The following is a 20,224-nucleotide window of genomic DNA, read 5'->3' as shown; positions in this document are numbered from 1 at the left end:
CTTTATGGGGGCCCCACTGCGGCCCCCCCCTCTTTTTTTCCATCTCCCCCCCCCTTCTTCTCCCCACTCACCAGAATTTGGTCTTTGCAATTTTGCCCCTGGAGAGAGAAAAACAGTTACCCCAAAACGTGGGGATTTGGGGGGAGTCCCTTGGCCATGGGGGGATATCTGGGGGGGTTTATAGGGGTGCTGGGTCAGATTTGGGTGGGGGGGCTTAGAGGATCTCTGGGGCTGGGGGGGGTTGAGATACCTGGGGGTGGTCACAGGGGTGCTGGGGTCAGTTTTGGGGTCCTAGGGGAGTATGGGGGGTCCTTGGGGCTATGGAGGGGTCCCAGAGGGCTTTGAGGTGCTGTGGGGGGTCAGTTCTGGGGTCTCAGGGGGCATCTGGGGCGGGGTCCCTCGTGCTATGGGTGGTATTGGGGCCTATCAGGGAGCTATGGGAGGGTCCCAAATTGTTCTGAGGTGCTGTAGGTGTCGGGTTTGGGGGTCCTAGAGGGGTCCCGGGGATCCGTGGGGTGTCGTGGGGATCTGTGGGGTGTTCCTGGGGCTGTGGGGGGATCCCGAGGGCCCTGGCAGAGCCGGGGGTCCCGTGCCCCGCTGGGCTCACAGGCAGCGGTCGCAGGCGGTCGGCGGTGCCTCCTCCTCCCCCACGGTCTCCGTGTTCACCGAGGTGGTCTCGCTGCCCGGGAGGCTCGCTGGGGTGGGGGCACAGGTCAGCCCGGGGCTTTGGGGGCACCCGGACCGGCCGGTTTGGGATGTCTGGGTTCAGCGAATTTGAGGGTGCCCAGCCCAGGGAATTCAGGGTACCCAGGTTCAGAGAATTTGGGGTGTTCAGGTAATTTGGGGTGTCTGGGTTTAGGGAATTCAGGGTGCCCAGGTCCAGGGAATTTGGGGTGCCCAGCCCCGGGGGATTTGGGATGTCTGGGTTCAGCGAATTTGGGGTGTCCAGGTCCAGGGAATTTGGGGTGCCCTGGTTCAGAGAATTTGGGGTGCCCAGGTCCAGGGGATTTGGGATGCCCAGGTTCAGGGAATTTGGGGATGCCCAGTCCAGGGAGTTCAGGTTGCCCGGCTCTGGGGGGTTTGGGGTACCCTGGGGGTTCAGGGAATTTGGGGTGCCCAGGTCCAGGGAATTCGGGGTGCCCGGGTTCAGAGACTTTGGGATATCTGTATTCAGGGAATTTGGGGTGCCCCAGGGGTTCAGGGAATTTGGGGTACCCCATTCTGGGGGATTCGGGGTGCCCCGGGGGTACCGTGGGTGTCGGTGGAGTGACTTGCGTGGCGCAGCCACTTCAGCCGCGGCTTCCGCTTCCCCATCAGGTCCTCGGCGGTCAGGCCTGGGGGAAAGGGGGGTCACGGAGCTTTGGGGGGCTCAGGACTTGGCAGGCCCCCCGTAGCTGCCCCCCAGCCCCACTCACGGTGCTTCTCGTGCTCCCCCTCTTCCTCGTCGCCCTCCAGGTCCTCGGCCTGGGTGATCCAGTCCATGTAGCCCCGCAGGTCCTCCTCCAGCTGCTGCTTCTCCCGCAGCTTCTGGAAGTCCCCGCGGGCCTTGGCCTTCTCTCGCTCCTTGGAGAATTCCCTAGGGGGGGACAGGCGTGACCCCAAACACGCCAAGGACACGGCTCCTGCCCCACTGTTGACTCCACTGAGGACTCCTCACCCGCTCAGCACCCCCAGCACCAGGTTGAGGACGAAGAAGGAGCCGAAGATGACGAGGCTGACAAAGTAAATCCAGGGCAGCTCGTGGCCCATCGCGTCCTGCATCTGTGGGGAGAGATTTGGGGTGATGGGGGGGACCCCAAATCCCTCCTCAGGTGAGGCCAGTAACACCCAGCAGAGAGGTTTGGGGGTTTGCCCTGTCGAGGTTTGGGGAGGGTTTGGGGGGCTCAGGGATGTGTGTGAGGATTTGGGGGAGCTCAGGGAGGGGTTATGAGGATTTGGGGGGCTCGGGGGTCTCACCAGTACAGCACATCTGTCCAGCCCTCCCTGGTGATGCACTGGGTTTGGGAGGGCTCAGGAAGGGCTTGTGAGGATTCTGGGGTCTCGGGGATGTGTGTGAGGACTTAGGGGGGCTCAGGGTGGCTGTGAGGACTTAGGGGGAGCTCAGGGATGTGTATGAAGATTTTGGGGGCCTCTGGGAGGGGTGGTGAGGATTCGGGGGGCTCGGGGGTCTCACCCAGTACAGCACATCGGTCCAGCCCTCCATGGTGATGCACTGGAACACGGTGAGCATGGCGAAGAAGAAGTTGTCGAAGTTGGTGATGCCGCCGTTGGGGCCCTCCCAGCGGCCCCGGCACTCGGTGTTGTTCTGCAGGCAAGCGCGGCCGTGCCCCGAGAAGGCGCAGGGAGAGGGATCGTCCTCCGACTCCAGGTCTGGGGACAGGAGACAACGGGCCCTGGTGACAGCTCCGGGCTGGCTGTCCCCTCTCACTGCCCTCACACGGCTCCGGTCCCCACTGCTGGCGCTTGTGCCCACTGACAGCTCCTGTCCCCACTGCCCACTCTTGTCCCTCCTGACAACTCACACCCCTGAGTTACTGTCCCAGGGGTGTGTTGGGAGCCCCAGAATCCTGCTGGGGTGTCCTGGGGGGTGCTCAGGGAATTTAGGGGGGGTCTTGGTGTTTTAAGGAGTCCCAGAACCCTGCTGGGGTGTTCCTGAGGGATCCTGGTCCCTGGGCTGGAGGGGGTCTCAGGGAATTCAGGGGGGGGTCTCAGCGTGGGGTGTCCCTGGGGGATCCTCAGGGCTGGGGGGGGGTCTCAGGGGCTTTAGGGAGGTCTCAGTGTGGGGTGTCCCTGAGGGATCCTGGTCCCTGGGCTGGAGGGGGTCTCAGGGAATTTAGGGGCGTCTCAGTGTGTTAAGGAGCCCAGAACCCTGCTGGGGTGTCCCAGAGGGGTGCTCAGGGAAATTAGGGGGGATCTCAGTGTGGGGTGTCCCTGGGGGATCCTCAGTGCTGGGGGGATCTCAGGGGCTTTAAGGGGGTCTCAGTGTGTTAAGGAGCCCAGAACCCTGCTGGGGTGTCCCAGAGGGGTGCTCAGGGAAATTAGGGGGGATCTCAGTGTGGGGTGTCCCTGGGGGATCCTCAGTGCTGGGGGGATCTCAGGGGCTTTAAGGGGGTCTCAGTGTGTTAAGGAGCCCAGAACCCTGCTGGGGTGTTGTAGAGGAATTCCTTGTGGAGCGGGGGCATAGGATACCCCAGGAGAGCTTGGGCATCCCAGGGCTGTTGCAGAAGCACTCCTGATGGGGCCTCAGGCTGAAAATAGGCTTGCAAGGCACCTGCTAGCCGGCAGCCTTGAACAGCCTTGGGAAAAGGTATATACTGGTCAGCTCCCCCGCTGCTTAGAGGCTTTCTCATGGGAAAGGGGCATGAACTTGGCAAAGTATAACTCGGTGTAAGGAAAACAGTAAAACTGGAGCACGATGCTCAAATCGTATCGGTGCCCGTATCGTGTCTCCAGCTGGTTCCCCTGCACCCGGGACCCTCCCCCCCGCTAAAGGGTGTCCCTGGGGGGGAACCTCATTGCTGGGGGGGTCCTCAGGGAATTTAGGGGGGGGTCTCAGTGTGGGGTGTCCCTGGGGGATCCTCAGTGCTGGGGGGATCTCAGGGGCTTTAAGGGGGTCTCAGTGTGTTAAGGAGCCCAGAACCCTGCTGGGATGTCCCTGGGGGGAGCCCTCATTGCTGGGGGGGTCCTCAGGGAATTTAGGGGGGGGTCTCAGTGTGGGGTGTCCCTGGGGAATCCCCATCCCTGGGCTGGGGCACCTGAGAGCACTGAGGGACTCCTGGGGGGTCCCTGACGCTGGGGGCATCCCGGGGCTGGGGGGACACGCAGGGTGACCCCCCCGGCCCTACCCGAGCCGATGAAGAAGCAGGAGGGTGACCCCCGGCCCTACCCGAGCCGATGAAGAAGCAGGAGGGTGACCCCCGGCCCTACCCGAGCCGATGAAGAAGCAGGTCTTGTGCATGCGGCCGATGAAGAGCTCGAGGCCGATGATGGCGTAGATGATGATGACGAAGAGCACGAGCAGCGCGATGTGCAGCAGCGGCACCATCGCCTTCATGATGGAGTTGAGCACGATGTGGAGGCCTGGGGGGGCACGGGGAGGGGTTGGCAGGAGGCTGGGGTGACCCCAAACCCCCCCACTCCCCCCGGGGTCTCACTGGGGACACCGGAGACGAGGCGCAGCGGCCGCAGCACGCGGAAGGCGCGCAGGGCCTTGACGTCGAAGCCGCCCGGCTTCCCGCTCATGTGGTGGGCATCGCCCGGCTTGTGGGACACCTGCTCCAGGATCACGCTGAACAGCCTGGGGGGACACCAGGGGTCACACAGCTCCGTCCCCCCCCCGCTGTCCCCGTCCCTGGAACCCCCCTCACCCCACGATGACGATGACGAAGTCGAGCAGGTTCCAGCCGTTGCGGATGTAGGCGCTGGGGTGCAGCACCAGCCCGTAGGCGATGATCTTCAGGAACGTCTCCACTGTGAAGATGATGAGGAACACGTACTCCACCTGCTCCTGGGGGGGCACGGCGGGCAGGGTCAGCACCCCCTGCTCCAGGGGCGCACGGGGTCACCAGCCCCGCCCAGTGTCCCCTTCCCCTTTTGGGGACCCCCCTACCCTGACACCCTGACCCCTTCTCCAGGAGGACATTCCGGGACACCTCCGCCCCCCATCACTCACAGTGTCCCCTTTCCTGGGGATCAGGGACATTTGAAACCCCTCAGGGACCCCCCCACCCCTTCCAGCATCCCCTGGGGTCGGGAATGTTTGGGGATCCCCCTCCCAGCATCCCCTTCTCCTGAGGGACAAGGGACAGCGACGTTTGTCCCTTTTTGGGGACAAGAGACAGAGACACTTGGGAAACCCCCTGCATCCCCTTCCTTTTGGGGACAAGGACACTCGGGAACCCCACCAGCCCCCCCCACACCTCCCAGTGTCCCCTTCCCCTGGGTATAAGGGACAGGAACACTTCGGGACCTCCCCTGGCCCTGCACCCCCTCAGCTTTCCCTTTGCCCATGGACAAGGACAGGGACATTTGGGGACACCCCTGACACCCCCCCGGAGTCCCCTCCCTTTGGGTGTCCAGGCACAGAGATATTCGGGGGGGTGTCCTGCCCCAGTGCCTCCTCCCTCGGGGTGACAAAGGACATTTGGGCCCCCTCCAGCCCCCTCCCAGTGTCCCCTTTGTGGGTGACTGGGGCGGCTCAGCCGGGATTAGGCCCCCGCGGCTCCCCCGGCGCCGGCAAAGCGGATTAAGGCAGCGGCACGGGCGTGTGCCAAGGGACACGTGTGACACAGGGACACCCCTGTCCCCACAGCCCCCGACACCCCACAGTGCCACCCCCGGCGCCTCCAGACCCCCCAAAGTGTCACCCCCCACCCCGCAGCCCAGTCCCGGGTGGATCTCAGTGCTGGGGTGGAACCCCCCTTTCCCAGCGTTCTCCCAGCACCCAACTGGGACCGGTGGGGGGGGGGCTCCCTCCTTTCTGGGGGTCTGGGGGCTCTCACCAGGTTGTGGTTGGAGGCGTTGGAGTCATCCTCGGGGAAGGGGATGTAGACCCCCAGGGCCACGCAGTTGGCAAAGATGGTGGCGAGGATGAGGATGTCGAAGGGCCTGGGGGGAAGGGGGGCAGCAGGTGGGGGGGGTCCCCAAGGCCCTCCAACCCCCCGAGCCCCCCACTCACTTCCACTCCACGATGCTGATGGTGCCCCACAGACCCCCCGAGCCCCCCACTCACTTCCACTCCACGATGCTGATGGTGCCCCACAGACCCCCCGAGCCCCCCACTCACTTCCACTCCACGATGCTGATGGTGCCCCACAGACCCCCCGAGCCCCCCACTCACTTCCACTCCACGATGCTGATGGTGCCCCACAGACCCCCCGAGCCCCCCACTCACTTCCACTCCACGATGCTGATGGTGCCCCACAGACCCCCCGAGCCCCCCACTCACTTCCACTCCACGATGCTGATGGTGCCCCACAGACCCCCCGAGCCCCCCACTCACTTCCACTCCACGATGCTGATGGCCGCCCGGCGGATGGGGTTGTTGAGGCGGAGGCAGAAGAGGGCGCGGGGGGAGCGATGGACGCCCCCGGTGCCCCCCTGGCCCTTGTGCTTGGGGTGGGGGGGGCGGCGCTGCCGCTGCCCCGGGGGGGTCCCCCCGCCCGCCCCCCCCTCGGCGCCGTCGCTGGACCCCCAGCCCAGGGGCTGCCCCATGGCCTCGGCCAAGGGGGGCAGCTCCTTGGGGCGGCCTGGGGAGGGGAACGGGGGGTCAGGAGTGGGTAGGGAACCCCCCGCAAACCTTTCGGGACCCCCACAAACCCTCCTGCCCCCCCCCAGGAGCCTGGGGCACCCCAGACGAACAGGGACCACGCCTGAACACCCCAATCCCATAGAGCAGAAACCCCTCCAAGTCCTTCTGGATCCCCCAAACACCTCCTGTCCCCCCCGAATTCCTCCCGGACGCCCCCCAAATCTTCCTGGACATCCCCCCAACTCCCTCCAAGCCTGGGACCGCTTGGACACACAGTGACCACCCCTGAACACCCACATCCCATTGAGCCCCCCCCCAAACCTTCCTGGACACCCCCAACCCCTCCTGAAACCCCTCAAGCCCTCCTGGACCCCCCAAACCTTCCTGCACACCCCCAAGCCCTCTGGACCTCGAAATCTTCCTGGACCCCCTACCCTGCAAACCCTTCCAACACCGGGACCCCCAGACACGCAGTGACCATCCCTGAACCCCCATCCCATAGACCAGGGCCCCCCCAGGACACTCGGGCACCCCCCAAGCCCTCAGGGACCCCCCCCCTTGAATCCTCACTTTTACCCAAGGCCCACCCAGGCCCCCCCCAGACTCACCCTCTCCGTTCTCCTCTGACTCCGACATGGTGGGGGGGTTTGGGGGTGTTTCTGGAGGGTTGGGGGCACCTATGGGGGTGTTTGGGAGGGTTTGGGGTATCCTAGGAAGGGGGGAGGGTGGTCCAAAGGACTTTCACGGGGATTTGTGGGGTCTGTTGGGGTTTGGGAGCACCGAGAGGATAGATTGGGGGGGTCAGGGGTGTTTAGGGGGGTTCAGGGGTGCTTAGGGGGGTTCGGGGAGTCTGTGGGCACCGGGGCTCTCCAAGGCCTCCCCAGGGCTCGTCCCTGCTCGTCCCTGCCAGGGATTAACGGGGATTAACGGGGGGGTGAGGGGGCAGCACTGCCCACGTGTCCGGGAACACGCGTGGGAGAGGTCGGGATTGGGAGTGAGGGGCTGGGGACAGAGTGAGGGGTCGGGGACAGAGTGCGGGGCTGGGGACAGAGTGAGGGGTCGGGGTCACACCCGTGTGAGGGGCTGGGGACAGAGCGAGGGGCTGGGGACAGAGTGAGGGGTCGGGGTCACACCCGGGGCTGGGGACAGAGTGAGGGGTCAGGGTCACACCCGGGGCTGGGGACAGAGTGAGGGGCTGGGGACAGAGTGAGGGGTCGGGGTCACACCCGTGTGAGGGGCTGGGGACAGAGCGAGGGGCTGGGGACAGAGTGAGGGGTCGGGGACAGAGTGAGGGGCTGGGGACAGAGTGAGGGGTCGGGGTCACACCCGTGTGAGGGGTCGGGAACAGGCGTGTGAGGGACGCGCTGCCACCACTGCTCCCCTCACATCCCACGGGTGTCACAGTGTCCCCAAACAGGCGCCGTTTCCCCCTCAGACCCTGCAGGTGCCACTTCCACGGAATGACAGAATTGTTCAGGTCAGAACAAACCCTCAAACCCATTGAGTCAGGGGGATGGGGAAGCAGAGGTTAAATGATTTACTAAGAAGTTCTTTGTTAGAAGCGATGCATCCCGCTTGCCCAACACTTACTGTGCCTACCAAAGCAGGATGAGAAGATAGGAGACTATTGATAAAGGGAAAGAATCTTGACCAGACATCCTGTTTTTAACCTAAAACTAGCTCAAACCAGTCTTGAAGTTTGGACTTAGCCCAGGGACATAAAGGGCACGCGCAGGGAGGAAAGGTGAAAAGTTCAGGATGAGGAAGACCCTTTACTTCATCTGAGGAAGACTTTTATTTCATCTCGGAGCCCCCTGCCCACGACCACCAGACAACGCTGCGCAAGCACAACGCAGATGTAAATGACTTTTGGGCTCATTTTAATATGAAGCGAGGCTGGGCGGGGCCAGGTAATGAATATGTATAGGTGTATTGGGAAACTCAATGAATATGGAACTTGTAACCCGATAAATACCAAGCTGAACGCAGCTGTCGGCGTGCATGGCTTTGGAGGAGTTATCCCCTCACGTGTCCCAGCGCTGGAATAAACACACCTACTTTACTCCTTATTCCAGTAGCGGAGTCTTTCCCGCTCTTTTCCCTTCACCATCGGGTCCGACCGCTCCCTCAGCGCCGCCACGGCCACCACTGAACTGAACCACGGCCACCACTGTCCCCAGGTGCTGCATGCTCGCGTTTCTCCCCTCGGCTGCCCCTCACAGGTGCCGCTTCCCCCATCACCCCTGACAGGCCCCATTTCCCCCCACCGCCCTCAGGGGCTCCGTGTCCCCCCTCAGCTGCCCCTCCGACCCCACAGGGGACATTTCCCGCTCTGCCACCCCTCACGGGCACCGTTTTCGCCTCAGACACCGCGTGGGTGCCATTCCTTCCCCCCATGGGCTGCATCCCCCCATTGCTCCTTCCCCTCACATTCCCCATGAGCTCCATCGCCCTGAGTCAAGGCTCTAAAAGGTTAAAATTTTAGCTAACAGTTAGAAGAAATTTGCATTAATTAAGATAGAGAAACAATGATTAGTGGATGCCTAAGCTAGAGCCAAGTGATGTATTATTTGCCATTACATTTTGGTTTAAGTTTTCTTTGTAGAAGGAAACAGAACAAATGAACTGTCATCAAAACAAATTGAAACCAATAGAGCCAAGAACAGCACCTGGGTTTCGTGCTAATTAATCCAAAGTAGGAGATCTTGGGCTGTGCCAAGAGGCCACGAAGGGCTGCCAACAGCAAGGAGGTGAAAAGGTCACTGTGAGGAAAACATTCCTGACTTCATCTTGCAGGACCACTGACCCAATTCGAGACCACCGACCCAATTCCAGAGAGAAACTGCGCATGTGTGAAAGGCTAATGATCTCATTTTAATACGGAGCGGGGGATGGGAGGTGCTGGGGCCATACAGGATGTAAAACTTTGAGTGGTAAGTAGAGAACAAAGAACCTTGTACTTGGCTGGAATGTCTTCAGGAGGCTGCTGCCGTGCCTCCCGCCGGTGCCTGAATCAACACAGCACCGTCTAATTGTAATTAGTTAGAGGGGCTTTGTCCGTGGATATCGGCATTTAACGAATCATTCTGGTGACCCAGCCTGGAGAAAGTTCTGTTCGGCTGTGAGACCAGCCCGGGCGGGTGGACCCCTCGGGGCACCCCCGGGATATTCCTGGACAGAGGGCTCCGCTTCCCGGATTGTCCATCCAGCAGCAGACAAGGACTCCTGACCACTAAAACTCCGGACAATACGGTGTGTTTAAAGAAACTCCTGGAGCAGTGGAACAGTGACCTGTAAGGCGTACGCGTGGTCACGGCAGGCTGTTGGTCAGTCGGAGGGAGACGTCCCACGCACAGCTGGTGCTTGTGTAGTGTCCTGCAAGCTGCACTGGTGTCCAGTGGCCGGCCAAAGGCCACTTGTGGAGCTGCCGGGCTGGGGAGGCTCAGGCAGTGCCTGTCGGCAGAGGGGATTTTGCCGTTTGTTGTGCCGTGGAGGGCTTGGGTTTGGTTTGCTCGCAATTCGGGGCGAGCAGTTTTAAAGGCAAATCCTTGTTTGTTGTAGAGGGCACAGTTGTTTACGCTGTTGTGGGTGTGTTCTAAGTTTGCTGTGCCATAGAAAGCTTGTTTGCTCGCAATTCGGGGCTGGCAGTTGTTCAGGTAAATCCCTGTTTGTTGTGCCGTGGAGGGCTCGGGTGTTTATGTTGCTGTGAGCGTGTTTTAACTGTGTGAACAGATGTGCGAGGGTTTGTTGAGCCGTGCTTAGCGCAGAGCAAGGGAGGAGTTTGGAGCCGCAACGAGGCGGCCGGAGAAAGACGAAGCGTGTATGGTGAATGTTTGTATGGTGAGTGTCTGAAAGTGAACGCTGTGCGCTGTGATTTTATTTTATTTTATTTTATTTTATTTTATTTTATTTTATTTTATTTTATTTTATTTTATTTTATTTTATTTTATTTTATTTTTACTGTAATTGTAGGGTGTGTGTCTGGTTCCGAGGGGACGGTGTCGGCTGTTAACACCCAGTGTTCTCACTAACAGGGCCGGGGCCCTCAGAAGCGAGAGAGACGGCAGCATTTGCTGTCTGAGGTGTATTTTAAAGGTAATATCGCCATCCTGGGTCAAAAGTTATAATTGCAGCTAAGCAAACAGTAAGTTTAAATCTATTTTAAGCTGACTAGATAAATAAAAATTCATTCACCTCATCGGTTTGAGTTAGATCCCTAAGAATTCGCGAATGGAAAATTTTATTTAAAAGTTATATCAAACCCTGAGAGGTAACTTGGTGGCTTTGGGTTGGGAGCAACCGGTAGCAAAATAAAGAATTTTGGAAAAGTGAGTGGAATAGCTTGCGTTTGTAGAAATTTCTGTAGTTTTTAGTGTATTTACAAGCCAGCATTGTTTGTGCACATTATTGCAGTGTGAGTTTTGTACCAGACATTATTATTGCTTTGTAACCCAGTGCAGAAAGTGTAGTCAGTATTGACAGCCCTTTAAATTGATTTTAACCTGAGCTGTGGACTGTGCAGAAAGGGCTGTAAGAGAAAGTAATGGGAACCAGCCAGAGTAAAGAGATCCCTCAAACCAGTCCTTTAGGATGTATCCTGACACACTGGAAAGAATTAGTGGGTTGTGGTGGTAAAGAAAACAAAAAGACTCTTACCAAGTTTTGCACACAATGGTGGCCACTTTACGAGCTCGAAGAAGGTGTCAGATGGCCTCCAGCTGGAACTGTGGATTATGAGACCCTATTACAGCTTCTGCTTTTTTTGAGACGAGAGCAGAGATGGGAGGAAGTAACCTATGCTGATTTATTTATCTCCCTCCGAAACCACCCCGAGTGGCAGAGGGACTGTGCAATTCAGGCCCCTTCCAATCCCCTGGCCCTAGAAAAGGATAATAAAATTAACGAGGGAAAGCCTGAACGATGTTGCAGTAGCTGTTCGATAAACCCACGCTGCACACACCCTGATGAAGTGTATCCAGCTGACTCACTGGAGCGAGAGCTGCGGGATGTGTTTAAACCACCTCCTAAAAGACGAGGGGAATTGGCTCCTACGTCACCCCCCACCTCATTTCCCAGGGGACCAACTCCTATCCCAGCTCCTATCTCACCCCTCACTTCGATCTCGATGCCAACTCCAGCTCCAGCTGCAAGTACAGCCGAACCAACTCCAGCTCCAGCTGCAAGTACAGCTGAACCAACTCCAGCTGCAAGTACAGCTGAACCAACTCCAGCTCCAGCTGCAAGTACAGCCGAACCAACTCCAGTCCCACCTTCAGCTTCTATTTCAACTTCCATTTCACCCACACCCTCTCGGAAAAAGATCCCTAAAGCTCTACTATTGCCCAGCAGTGGCAGTGAGGGGGAAGAGCTGCTTTCCCCAGAGGGCCCTGTAGCGTCCCAGACCCAGAAACAAACTAAAGAAATCATAAAAGCACCTTTGAGAGAGGCAGTAACTTCTGAGGGAAAAACAATATTAGTTAAAATCCCCTTTTCTCTAGCAGATCTGGAGGCTTGGGAAAAGATTGCTAAACATTATCGGAGCAACCCAATAGGTGTTGCAAAGAAATTTAGATTCGTGGTTAAACAGCATAGACTTGACTGGTTTGAACTTCAACTGTTGCTAAGTGCCCTCACAGAGACAGAAAAACAATTGGTTTTGAAAGCAGCAGGGAGTTTAGCAGAGGACGCTTGCAAAATAACCCAAATGAGAGTGAAGGATGTTTTTCCTCTCCAAGATCCGCAGTGGGATCCTAATGATGACAGTGACATGGAAAGATGAGAGGGTTACCAAGATTTCATAGCAAAGGCACTGGAGAGGGCAGTTCCTAAAGCCATGAACTGCTCAGCCCTGTATGCAATTAAGCAAGGTCCCTCTGAAACACCCTCTGAGTTTTTAGAACGTTTGCGAGATGCAATGCATCGTCATACAACGTTGGACCCCGAATCTGAGGAAGGGACGCAACACCTGGTGAGCTTATTTTTAGGACAATCTACAGGGGACGTTCGACGCAAACTCCGGAAAATATGGGGCCCGGCAGCACGGGATTTAGAGACTTTGCTAGAGGAAGCATGGAGAGTTTTTAGCAATAGAGAAGAGGGATATAAGCAAGGGATGAGGAAATTAATAATAATAGCAAAAGAAAAAGAGAGAGGGGGACATGGGCAAGGACCACCCCGGTCAGGGAGAATTCAGTGCGCTTTTTGCAGGGAAATCGGACATTGGAAGAACCAATGCCCAGAACGAAGAAAAGGCGATCATCAAAGAGAAGAACAAAAGAGGGAGGGGGGTGGCTGCTCGTGCTAAAGAAGACTGAAGGGCACTGGAGGTTCCCAGCCTAGGGGACCCTCTGGTTCTAATTAAACTAGGGAACCAAGAAAAAGAAATGGAGGTTTTAATAGACACAGGGGCAACATCCTCAGTGCTCAATAAAGCTTTAATGCCAAGAACAAATGATTCTGTTGCAGTGAGGGGAGGAACTGGTCAATGTGAAAGAGCATACTTCTGCAAACCATTGCAATAGAAACTTGGGGGACAATGGGGAATTCGTACATTTTTATACATGCCTAATGCTCCACCAGCACTTTTGGGAAGAGATTTACTGGAGCAACTAGAGGCAAAAATAGCATTTAAAAATGGAGAAGTTACTTTGGAGGTTAAAGATGAACAATCCATAGAATTGTTAAGTCTGATGTTGATAGCAAATGAAACCAAAGTTGAAAATGAAGAAGAGACTAGCAAGAAAATAATAGATCAAGTATTCCCTGGGGTATGGGCTTCTAACATAGCAGGGAGAGCAAAGAATGCGCTCCCTGTACAAGTTAAGCTTAAGGAAGGAAAACAACCAGTTAGAGTTAAAAAATATCCTTTGAAGAAGGAAGGCAGGGAAGGAATTAGCCCCATAACTGAAAACTTTCTGCAGATAGGACTTTTAAAAATCTGAATTCAATACTCCCATTTTACCTGTCAGAAAGCCTGATGGATCATACGGAATAGAACAGGATTTAAGAGCTGTTAATAAAACAACCGAGGACTTATACCCAGTGGTTGCTGACTCCAATACTTTATTACATTGTTTAACACCTGAACTAACTTGGTTTACCGTTTTAGATTTAAAGGATGCTTTCTTTTGCCTTCCTCTCCATGAGGCCAGCCAGAAAATCTTTGCACTTGAATGGGAAAATCCCAAGACTGGATGCAAAGCTCAGCTCACATGGTCTGTGCTACCCCAAGGATTTAAAAACTCCCCCACAATATTTGGAGAACAGCTTGCAAGAGATCTGGAATCCTGGGAAGCCCCATCAGGAGGAGGACAGCTGTTCCATCCTCCTGATTGCTACTAAAACACCAGAGACGTGTGGAGTGGACAGTGAGCCTCCTAAACTCTTTGGGTTTACAGGGGTATCGAGTATCCCAGGAGAAAGCCCAAATGCTGAGGCAAACAGTTGTGTGCTTGGGCTGTGAGGTCAGTGCTGGACAAAGAACTTTAGGACAGGATCAGAAAGAAGCAACATGCCGAACTCCAAAACCCCAAACAGTAAAGGAACTGAGAACCTTTCTGGGCATGACAGGGTGGTGCAGACTGTGGATTTACAATTATGGGCTGTTGGTTAAACCCTTCTGTGCCTTGGTTGCGGAAGGAAACAGAGACCTTCAATGGACAAAAGAAGCAACACAAGCTTTTAACCAACTGAAGAAGACCCTCATGTCAGCCCCAGCCCTGGGACTTCCAGCTGTGAGTAAACCATTCCTTTTGTTTTCCCACAAAAAGCAGGGATTGCTTTGGGAATATTGGCACAAGACCTGGGCCCGTATCGCAGGGCAGTCGCCTTCCTCTCTGGATGCAGCAGCCCAGGCATGGCCAGGGTGCCTCAGAGCTGTCACAGCAGGGGCACTGAACATCCAGGACGCAGCCAAGGGATGGCCAGGGTGCCTCAGAGCTGTCACAGCAGTGGCACTGAACATCCAGGACGCAGCCAAGGGATGGCCAGGGTGCCTCAGAGCTGTCACAGCAGTGGCACTGAACATCCAGGACGCAGCCAAGGGATGGCCAGGGTGCCTCAGAGCTGTCACAGCAGTGGCACTGAACATCCAGGACGCACACAAATTCACCCTGGGCCTGAAAATGACTGTGCTGGTGTCCCACACAGTGTCAGCGGTCCTGGGGGCAAAGGGTGGACCGTGGCTTTCCCCACGGAGATTCCTGAAGTACCAAACTGTAATGGTAGAACGAGATGATGCAGAAATGGTGGTAACTAATATTGTGAACCCAGCTTCCTTCCTCAGTGGGAATCTGGGAGAACCAGTGATCCATGATTGCCTGGAGACCATCAAGGCCACCTACTCCAGCCGCCTGGACCTGAAGGCCACCCCTCTCGAGGACACTGAGACCTGGTTCACGGATGGGAGCAGTGGGAAAAGACATGCTGGGTATGCAGGCACCACAAACAGAGAAGTAACAGAGTCTGGGTCATCACCAACCAACACCTCTGCACAAAAGGCTGCAATAATTGCCTTAACCCGAGCTTTGGAATTAGCAAAAGGAAAGAAAATCAGTATTTATACAGACTCAAGGTACGCATTTGGGGTGGTTCATGCACACGGGACCATCTGGAAAGAAAGAGGACTGCTGAACTCACAAGGGAAGAACATTAAACATGCACAAGAGATAATAAACTGTTAGAAGCGGTCCAGTTACCTGAGGAAGTGGCCGTCATGCACATCAAAGCACCCCAAAAAGTGAGCTCTGAATTGGAAGAAGGGAACGAGATGGCGGACAGAAAGGCAAAAGAAGCGCCCAAAAGTGAGGTAATTATAGAGACAGTAGAAGTAACCTTAGTTCCAGAAGGACAGATTTCCATCGAAGGTAAGCCAGGGTATAATAAAAAAGACAGGAGACTGATTAAACAGGAAAATGGGAGTTGTAATCAGGAGGGGTGGGCTGTCACAGATGAAAAGGAAGATTTTTAATTCCCTCCTACATGTTATGGTCATTAGTGAAAGAGGAACATGAGAAAACACATTGGGTGTTAAACGCTTTGTAGAACTACTTGAAGACAGGATTATGGCCAGAAATTTGCAAGGTACAGTAATTCAAGTAACTCATCAATGTAGTCTTTGCCTCCAAACTAACCCCAAAAATATTCCTAAACCAAAACTTGGACAAGTTGGGAAAGGTCATGAGCCTGGGCAGCAATGGCAAATTGACTTTTCAGAGCTGCCCAGGAAAGGGGGAGATCGGTACCTGTTGGTGTTGACAGATTCCTTTTCAGGATGGCCAGAAGCTTTCCCCACCAGAACTGCCAAAGCACGAGAGGTAACCAAAGTATTGTTACAGGAAATAACACCGTGTTTTGGAGTCCCAGCCACAATGTCCTCAGATAGAGGCCACACTTTATCTCAAAAATTAACCACAAATTAACAGCAAATTAACCACCACTGAGGCATAGATTAAGAACTTCTCACTCCATATCATCCTCAGTCGAGTGGCCAAGTGGAGAAAATGAACCATTTGATTAAGCAGCAAGTTACAAGATTAAGACAAGAGACAAAATTACCTTGGCCTTGGGTTCTTCCATTGCCATTATTACGAATTCGAACCAAGCCGAGAGTAAAGGAAAAATTGAGTCCTTTTGAAATATTGTACAGGAGGCCACACAGGGTCCAAGAAGGCACAACCCCCACCCAAGTGGGGGAGGAAACCCTACACAAATACATGATGGCCCTAAAGAAACAGCTCAGAGAAATTGAAAAATGTGGCTGGGGCTCGAAACCGAGAATTAGACGGAGCAGTACATGATGTACAGCCCGGAGATTATGTATATGTTTTTCGCAGAAAAGACCCCAGAACCACAGTGGGAAGGACCATTCCAGGTGCTCCTGACCACCTTTCCTGCAATCAGGATCAAAGAACAAGCTGCCTGGATTCATCACACCCGAGTGAAGAAGGCTCCTGAAAGATTCCGGAAAGACGCCGAGTGACAACGAACTGAAATTAAAACTTACTTGGGAAAGTGAACAGAGTGTGGGTGAAATGTTAGCATAGCTTAACACCTTTCAAAATGAATAGTCAAATGAGCATAATTTGGAAAATTGTAGGTTTTGTGATTATCGTTATAGCCACAGCTGCTGAAGGAAATGCAACGTTGCAGGCATATAAGGTGACTGGTGTACATAAAGGCCAGGGGAAAGCTTAGGACTTGCACTCTCGTCAGTCCCTGAGTCAGATGTTAAAAATTACAAATGCAACTGTTTGGGAAGGGAGGAACATCTGGGGATGTGAATATGCATTCGTTCGAGGTGGATTCCATGGGGCTCACCAAGAACCCATAGAATTTACCCGAATTGGCCCTGAGTGCTGTGACAAATGCTGTGACAAATGCTGTGACAAATGCTTAGCTAACTGCCCAGAGTTTAGACTTCAAATAGAGTGATGTGCAGTCCAAGATTTTCAATTTGATTCTAACATAACCCAAATTTTTACTGCTTCTCGAAGGGCTGAAGATAAAAGAACTACACCAGCACCACCAACATTGAGAGAAACCACAACTGCCTCAGTTCAAATTGGTTTAGGACCCATAGTTCCCATACTTACCAAGACTGGGCCTTACGCTGTTAAAAAGACAGGGATTCAAGAGCTGTTAGTTAACCCAGAATGGTTGTTGAAGCAGGTGGAGGTGGCAGTGCCAGTAAACACCTCCACTTTGAGCAGAATGTTCCCTGTTTCTTAAAACCTCTTTTGTGGGTTGGACCACCTGGCTGCAAAAACATACACCCCACATGTACTGAAAAGAGAGAGATCTCACAGGATTGCTGGGGACAGGACTGGGAGTTTTAAACACAAGAGATTCAGAAATATTAATGAACAAACTGACAGCAATTGGGAGCAATATGGTGAAATTACAACAACCTTTGCAATCCTCCTGATTAGCATGAGCCAAGGGAAGTTGTCCAAAATATTGCCAGAGTGGGAAGACATAGAAAAGCATGACCATGAATTCATCATTAACGCCCTAGGCACCGTTAGTGAAAACATTTCCTTAGCCCTTAGATGTACACAGGCACAGCTGTGGATGCAACCAGTGGCTGCTTCAGTCATTTGAGAAGGAGGAGAAGGCACATTCCCCGCTGAAATTCGTGTAATTGTTTGGGATAACGCCTCAGATTTAGAGAAAGAACTCCAGTCTTGGTGAGTTTTAGGTAATTTACCTCTAACCCTGTGACAAGCATGGTAACAGCTTTTGTTTTGACTACACACAATGCATCAGTAAGGTTGATCCAGCCAATTGTTGCTCTGGGGTTCAGTCATGAGGGGACCGTATTATATCCTTCTGAACGCAGGATGTGGGCACAAAAAGTTGAAGCAAAGTGGAAAACGATTAACTTAGAATCCCGTTCTGCAAAAGAAAACTTCAGATTTGTACTTGAAAGAAGCGTAAATGATGCCAGAGGTATTTGTTTAGATACAGAGCAGAGCATTTGTCACTTTGAAATGCATCCTGTTAAGCAAACCACAGGACAGGGCTGTGTCTGCCTTTGAACAGAATGTCCCACTGCACTGGTGGATGCAGTCACTGTGAATGAAAATCAGTTTAACCTCTGTGTTTGTAATTTTATCAGAATTGAGGGTTGTGACTTTTCCTGTCGAGCACCTGGTACATTGCACCAACAGATCAAAGTGAGTTTGATTCCTGTGCAGGAAATGTTGCCCGTGCTTGTAGGAATGAGCTTCACCTCGGTCACACAATTACTGAAACACGATGAATGGAAGGGAATTCTTGAAGAGGTTAAAAATGCAGGAAAGAAAACTCCAATCACAATACACCGTGACACAGAGAGCACACGGAGAGTATTTAAAAGATTAGAAAAAGACTCATCACTGGTGGGATGTGCTTTTTGGGTGGTCACCAACAGCAACCGGTTTACTCAATGCCCTGGTTCACCCAATTATTGTTTTACTCATTTTAGTGTAGGTTTGGTTTTGTCTGTTGTAATATTTGTGTGGAACTGGAGAATGCGACGACAAATGGGAACCTTGACTTCAGCACCAAGGGCATATGGCAGGATTTTAAAGGACACCTACCGTACAACGTGGATAGACAAAAAACCCCCTATATATTAGTAAAAGAATTTACTAATCCTAAAGAAGAAGTGGGGAAAGGAGTCAAGGCTCTAAAAGGTTAAAATTTTAGCTAACAGTTAGAAGAAATTTGTATTAATTAAGATAGAGAAACAAAAGTTAAGTTAATGATTAGTGGATGCCTAAGCTAGAGCCAAGTGATGTATTATTTGCCATTACATTTTGGTTTAAGTTTTCTTTGTAGAAGGAAACAGAACAAATGAACTGTCATCAAAACAAATTGAAACCAATAGAGCCAAGAACAGCACCTGGGTTTCGTACTAATTAATCCAAAGTAGGAGATCTTGGGCTGTGCCAAGAGGCCACGAAGGGCTGCCAACAGCAAGGAGGTGAAAAGGTCACTGTGAGGAAAACATTCCTGACTTCATCTTGCAGGACCACTGACCCAATTCGAGACCACCGACCCAATTCCAGAGAGAAACTGCGCATGCATGAAAGGCCAATGATCTCATTGTTATAAACGCATATCGCAATATTGGCTTCTCACAAGTATTAAGGTGAATATTATATAATGTTAGAAATGCTTTTGCTGTGTGCCTGTAGTTTTCTTTCTTTTTAGCAAGAATTTAGCAAGTGTGAGCAGGTAAGGGAACCTCCAAGCGAACAGAGGATGAGGCCCAAAGCTGCTATCAACACTCTGCCCAGGGGGCAAAGAGGCCCAAAGCTGCAATCAGCCCTTTCTGGAGAATTAAGAGGCCACTTGACTATCAACTCTCACCTAGCGAGCCCAACCCCAAGAATCAAAAGAAATAAAACTGCAAGGCAGAAGACTACGCATGCTCTAAAAAGGCGGAACCAAGGAGTGGCCATGCAGAACAGCTCCGGGAAAAGTTTGGATATGCATAAGGAACAGACAGTAAAAATGGTGTAAAAATGGTATAAAAAGGACCAACCTCGAGCATCAGGTGTGCTCTTGGCAGAGCACCAAGGCACCCGGCCGTTACCTCTTTGCTTTATTTTATGTGTCTGTTATTGTCTTTTTATTAAACTTTTAAATTCTCACGGAAGAGTGAACCTCGTTTTTCACATCATTTTAATACGGAGCGGGGGATGGGAGGTGCTGGAGCCATACATATGTACAAGATGTAAAGCTTTGAGTAATAAATAGAGAACAAAGAACCTTGTACTTGGCTGGAATGTCTTCAGAAGGCTGCTGCCGTGCTGCCCGCTGGTGCCTGAATAAACACAGCACTGTCTAATGAATTGTGCCACAACCGGGCCAGGAGACACTTCAGAGACAGTCAGAGAAGTGGGAATTTGCTTTATTCGGCGCGCCGGCTGTGTGGGGATCGCTCCTCCAAACACACACACCCGGTGCTCTCTACAACACAGTATTATGGGCTAAATTATGAATATTCGTCACATTCCTTGGGACAGGTGTCGTTATACAAATTATTTCTCGGAAGTCATTAGCATATGGGCCACACATGCGCTGTGTGTCCTGGTGGTCGCGCTGAGGAAGGCCTCTCCTCTTCCTCGGGGGTCTTTCTGATGAAGGCCAGTAGTCATCCTCTCATGAACTTTTCACCTTTCTCCCTGGGCATGCGTAGTCCTTTGAGGAATGATTCAGCGGTCTCGGAGATGATCCTTATCCCCTCTATCTTGACAAGATTAGGGTGAATTCGGCTTCTTAGGCTTTGTAATTAACATCTTCTGTCTGAACTAACATTTGCTGTCTCCTAATAGTTAACTTGTGCTTACATGAGTTAGTTATTGACTGCCCCTTCTTCACTAATTGTAATTAGTTAGAGGGCCTTTGTCCGTGGATATCGGGATTTAATGAACCAGCCCCATGCCCGCCACCTTCCCGTCCCTCGTGGCCCCGCAATTTCCCGCC

The 20,224-nt window shown here is 53.3% G+C and overlaps 2 protein-coding genes across 5 annotated transcripts in view; one reads left to right on the top strand and one right to left on the bottom strand.

Moving 5' to 3' along the window:
- The window catches only part of CACNA1F (calcium voltage-gated channel subunit alpha1 F), a 30,595-nt gene extending 23,444 nt beyond the window's left edge, over window positions 1-7,151 (bottom strand). For both annotated transcript variants that reach the window (XM_032094828.1, XM_032094829.1), the window contains exons 1-12: window positions 6,859-7,151; window positions 6,002-6,248; window positions 5,502-5,607; window positions 4,368-4,507; window positions 4,155-4,297; window positions 3,928-4,080; window positions 2,174-2,370; window positions 1,658-1,761; window positions 1,416-1,576; window positions 1,251-1,334; window positions 608-695; window positions 72-98 (exon numbers count right to left, since the gene is read on the bottom strand). In XM_032094828.1, coding sequence (XP_031950719.1) covers window positions 72-98; window positions 608-695; window positions 1,251-1,334; window positions 1,416-1,576; window positions 1,658-1,761; window positions 2,174-2,370; window positions 3,928-4,080; window positions 4,155-4,297; window positions 4,368-4,507; window positions 5,502-5,607; window positions 6,002-6,248; window positions 6,859-6,886 — 1,478 coding nt within the window. In that variant the 5' untranslated portion in view covers window positions 6,887-7,151. The remainder of the gene's footprint in view (window positions 1-71; window positions 99-607; window positions 696-1,250; window positions 1,335-1,415; window positions 1,577-1,657; window positions 1,762-2,173; window positions 2,371-3,927; window positions 4,081-4,154; window positions 4,298-4,367; window positions 4,508-5,501; window positions 5,608-6,001; window positions 6,249-6,858) is intronic.
- A 1,149-nt stretch (window positions 7,152-8,300) lies between these two features.
- On the top strand, window positions 8,301-18,347 carry LOC116437266. Of its 3 annotated transcripts, none has more exons than XM_032094913.1 (3): window positions 8,301-9,502; window positions 10,223-10,881; window positions 11,893-18,347. In XM_032094913.1, exon 3 carries the CDS (start codon window positions 13,678-13,680, stop codon window positions 14,929-14,931), a length of 1,254 nt encoding a protein of 417 aa, XP_031950804.1. In that variant the 5' UTR covers window positions 8,301-9,502; window positions 10,223-10,881; window positions 11,893-13,677; the 3' UTR covers window positions 14,932-18,347. The 3 variants fall into 3 exon arrangements, with proteins under 3 accessions (XP_031950804.1, XP_031950805.1, XP_031950803.1); XM_032094914.1 differs by having other exon boundaries at window positions 8,301-9,906; window positions 10,223-10,345; window positions 13,359-18,347; XM_032094912.1 differs by having other exon boundaries at window positions 8,301-9,906.
- The last annotated feature ends 1,877 nt before the right edge of the window (window positions 18,348-20,224 follow it).

The sequence above is a fragment of the Corvus moneduloides genome, chromosome 34 (assembly GCF_009650955.1).
Source record: "Corvus moneduloides isolate bCorMon1 chromosome 34, bCorMon1.pri, whole genome shotgun sequence".
Classification (NCBI taxonomy): Eukaryota; Metazoa; Chordata; class Aves; order Passeriformes; family Corvidae; genus Corvus; species Corvus moneduloides.
Note: the sequence above shows the minus strand (reverse complement) of the source record. Positions and strands in the feature narration are given on the sequence as shown.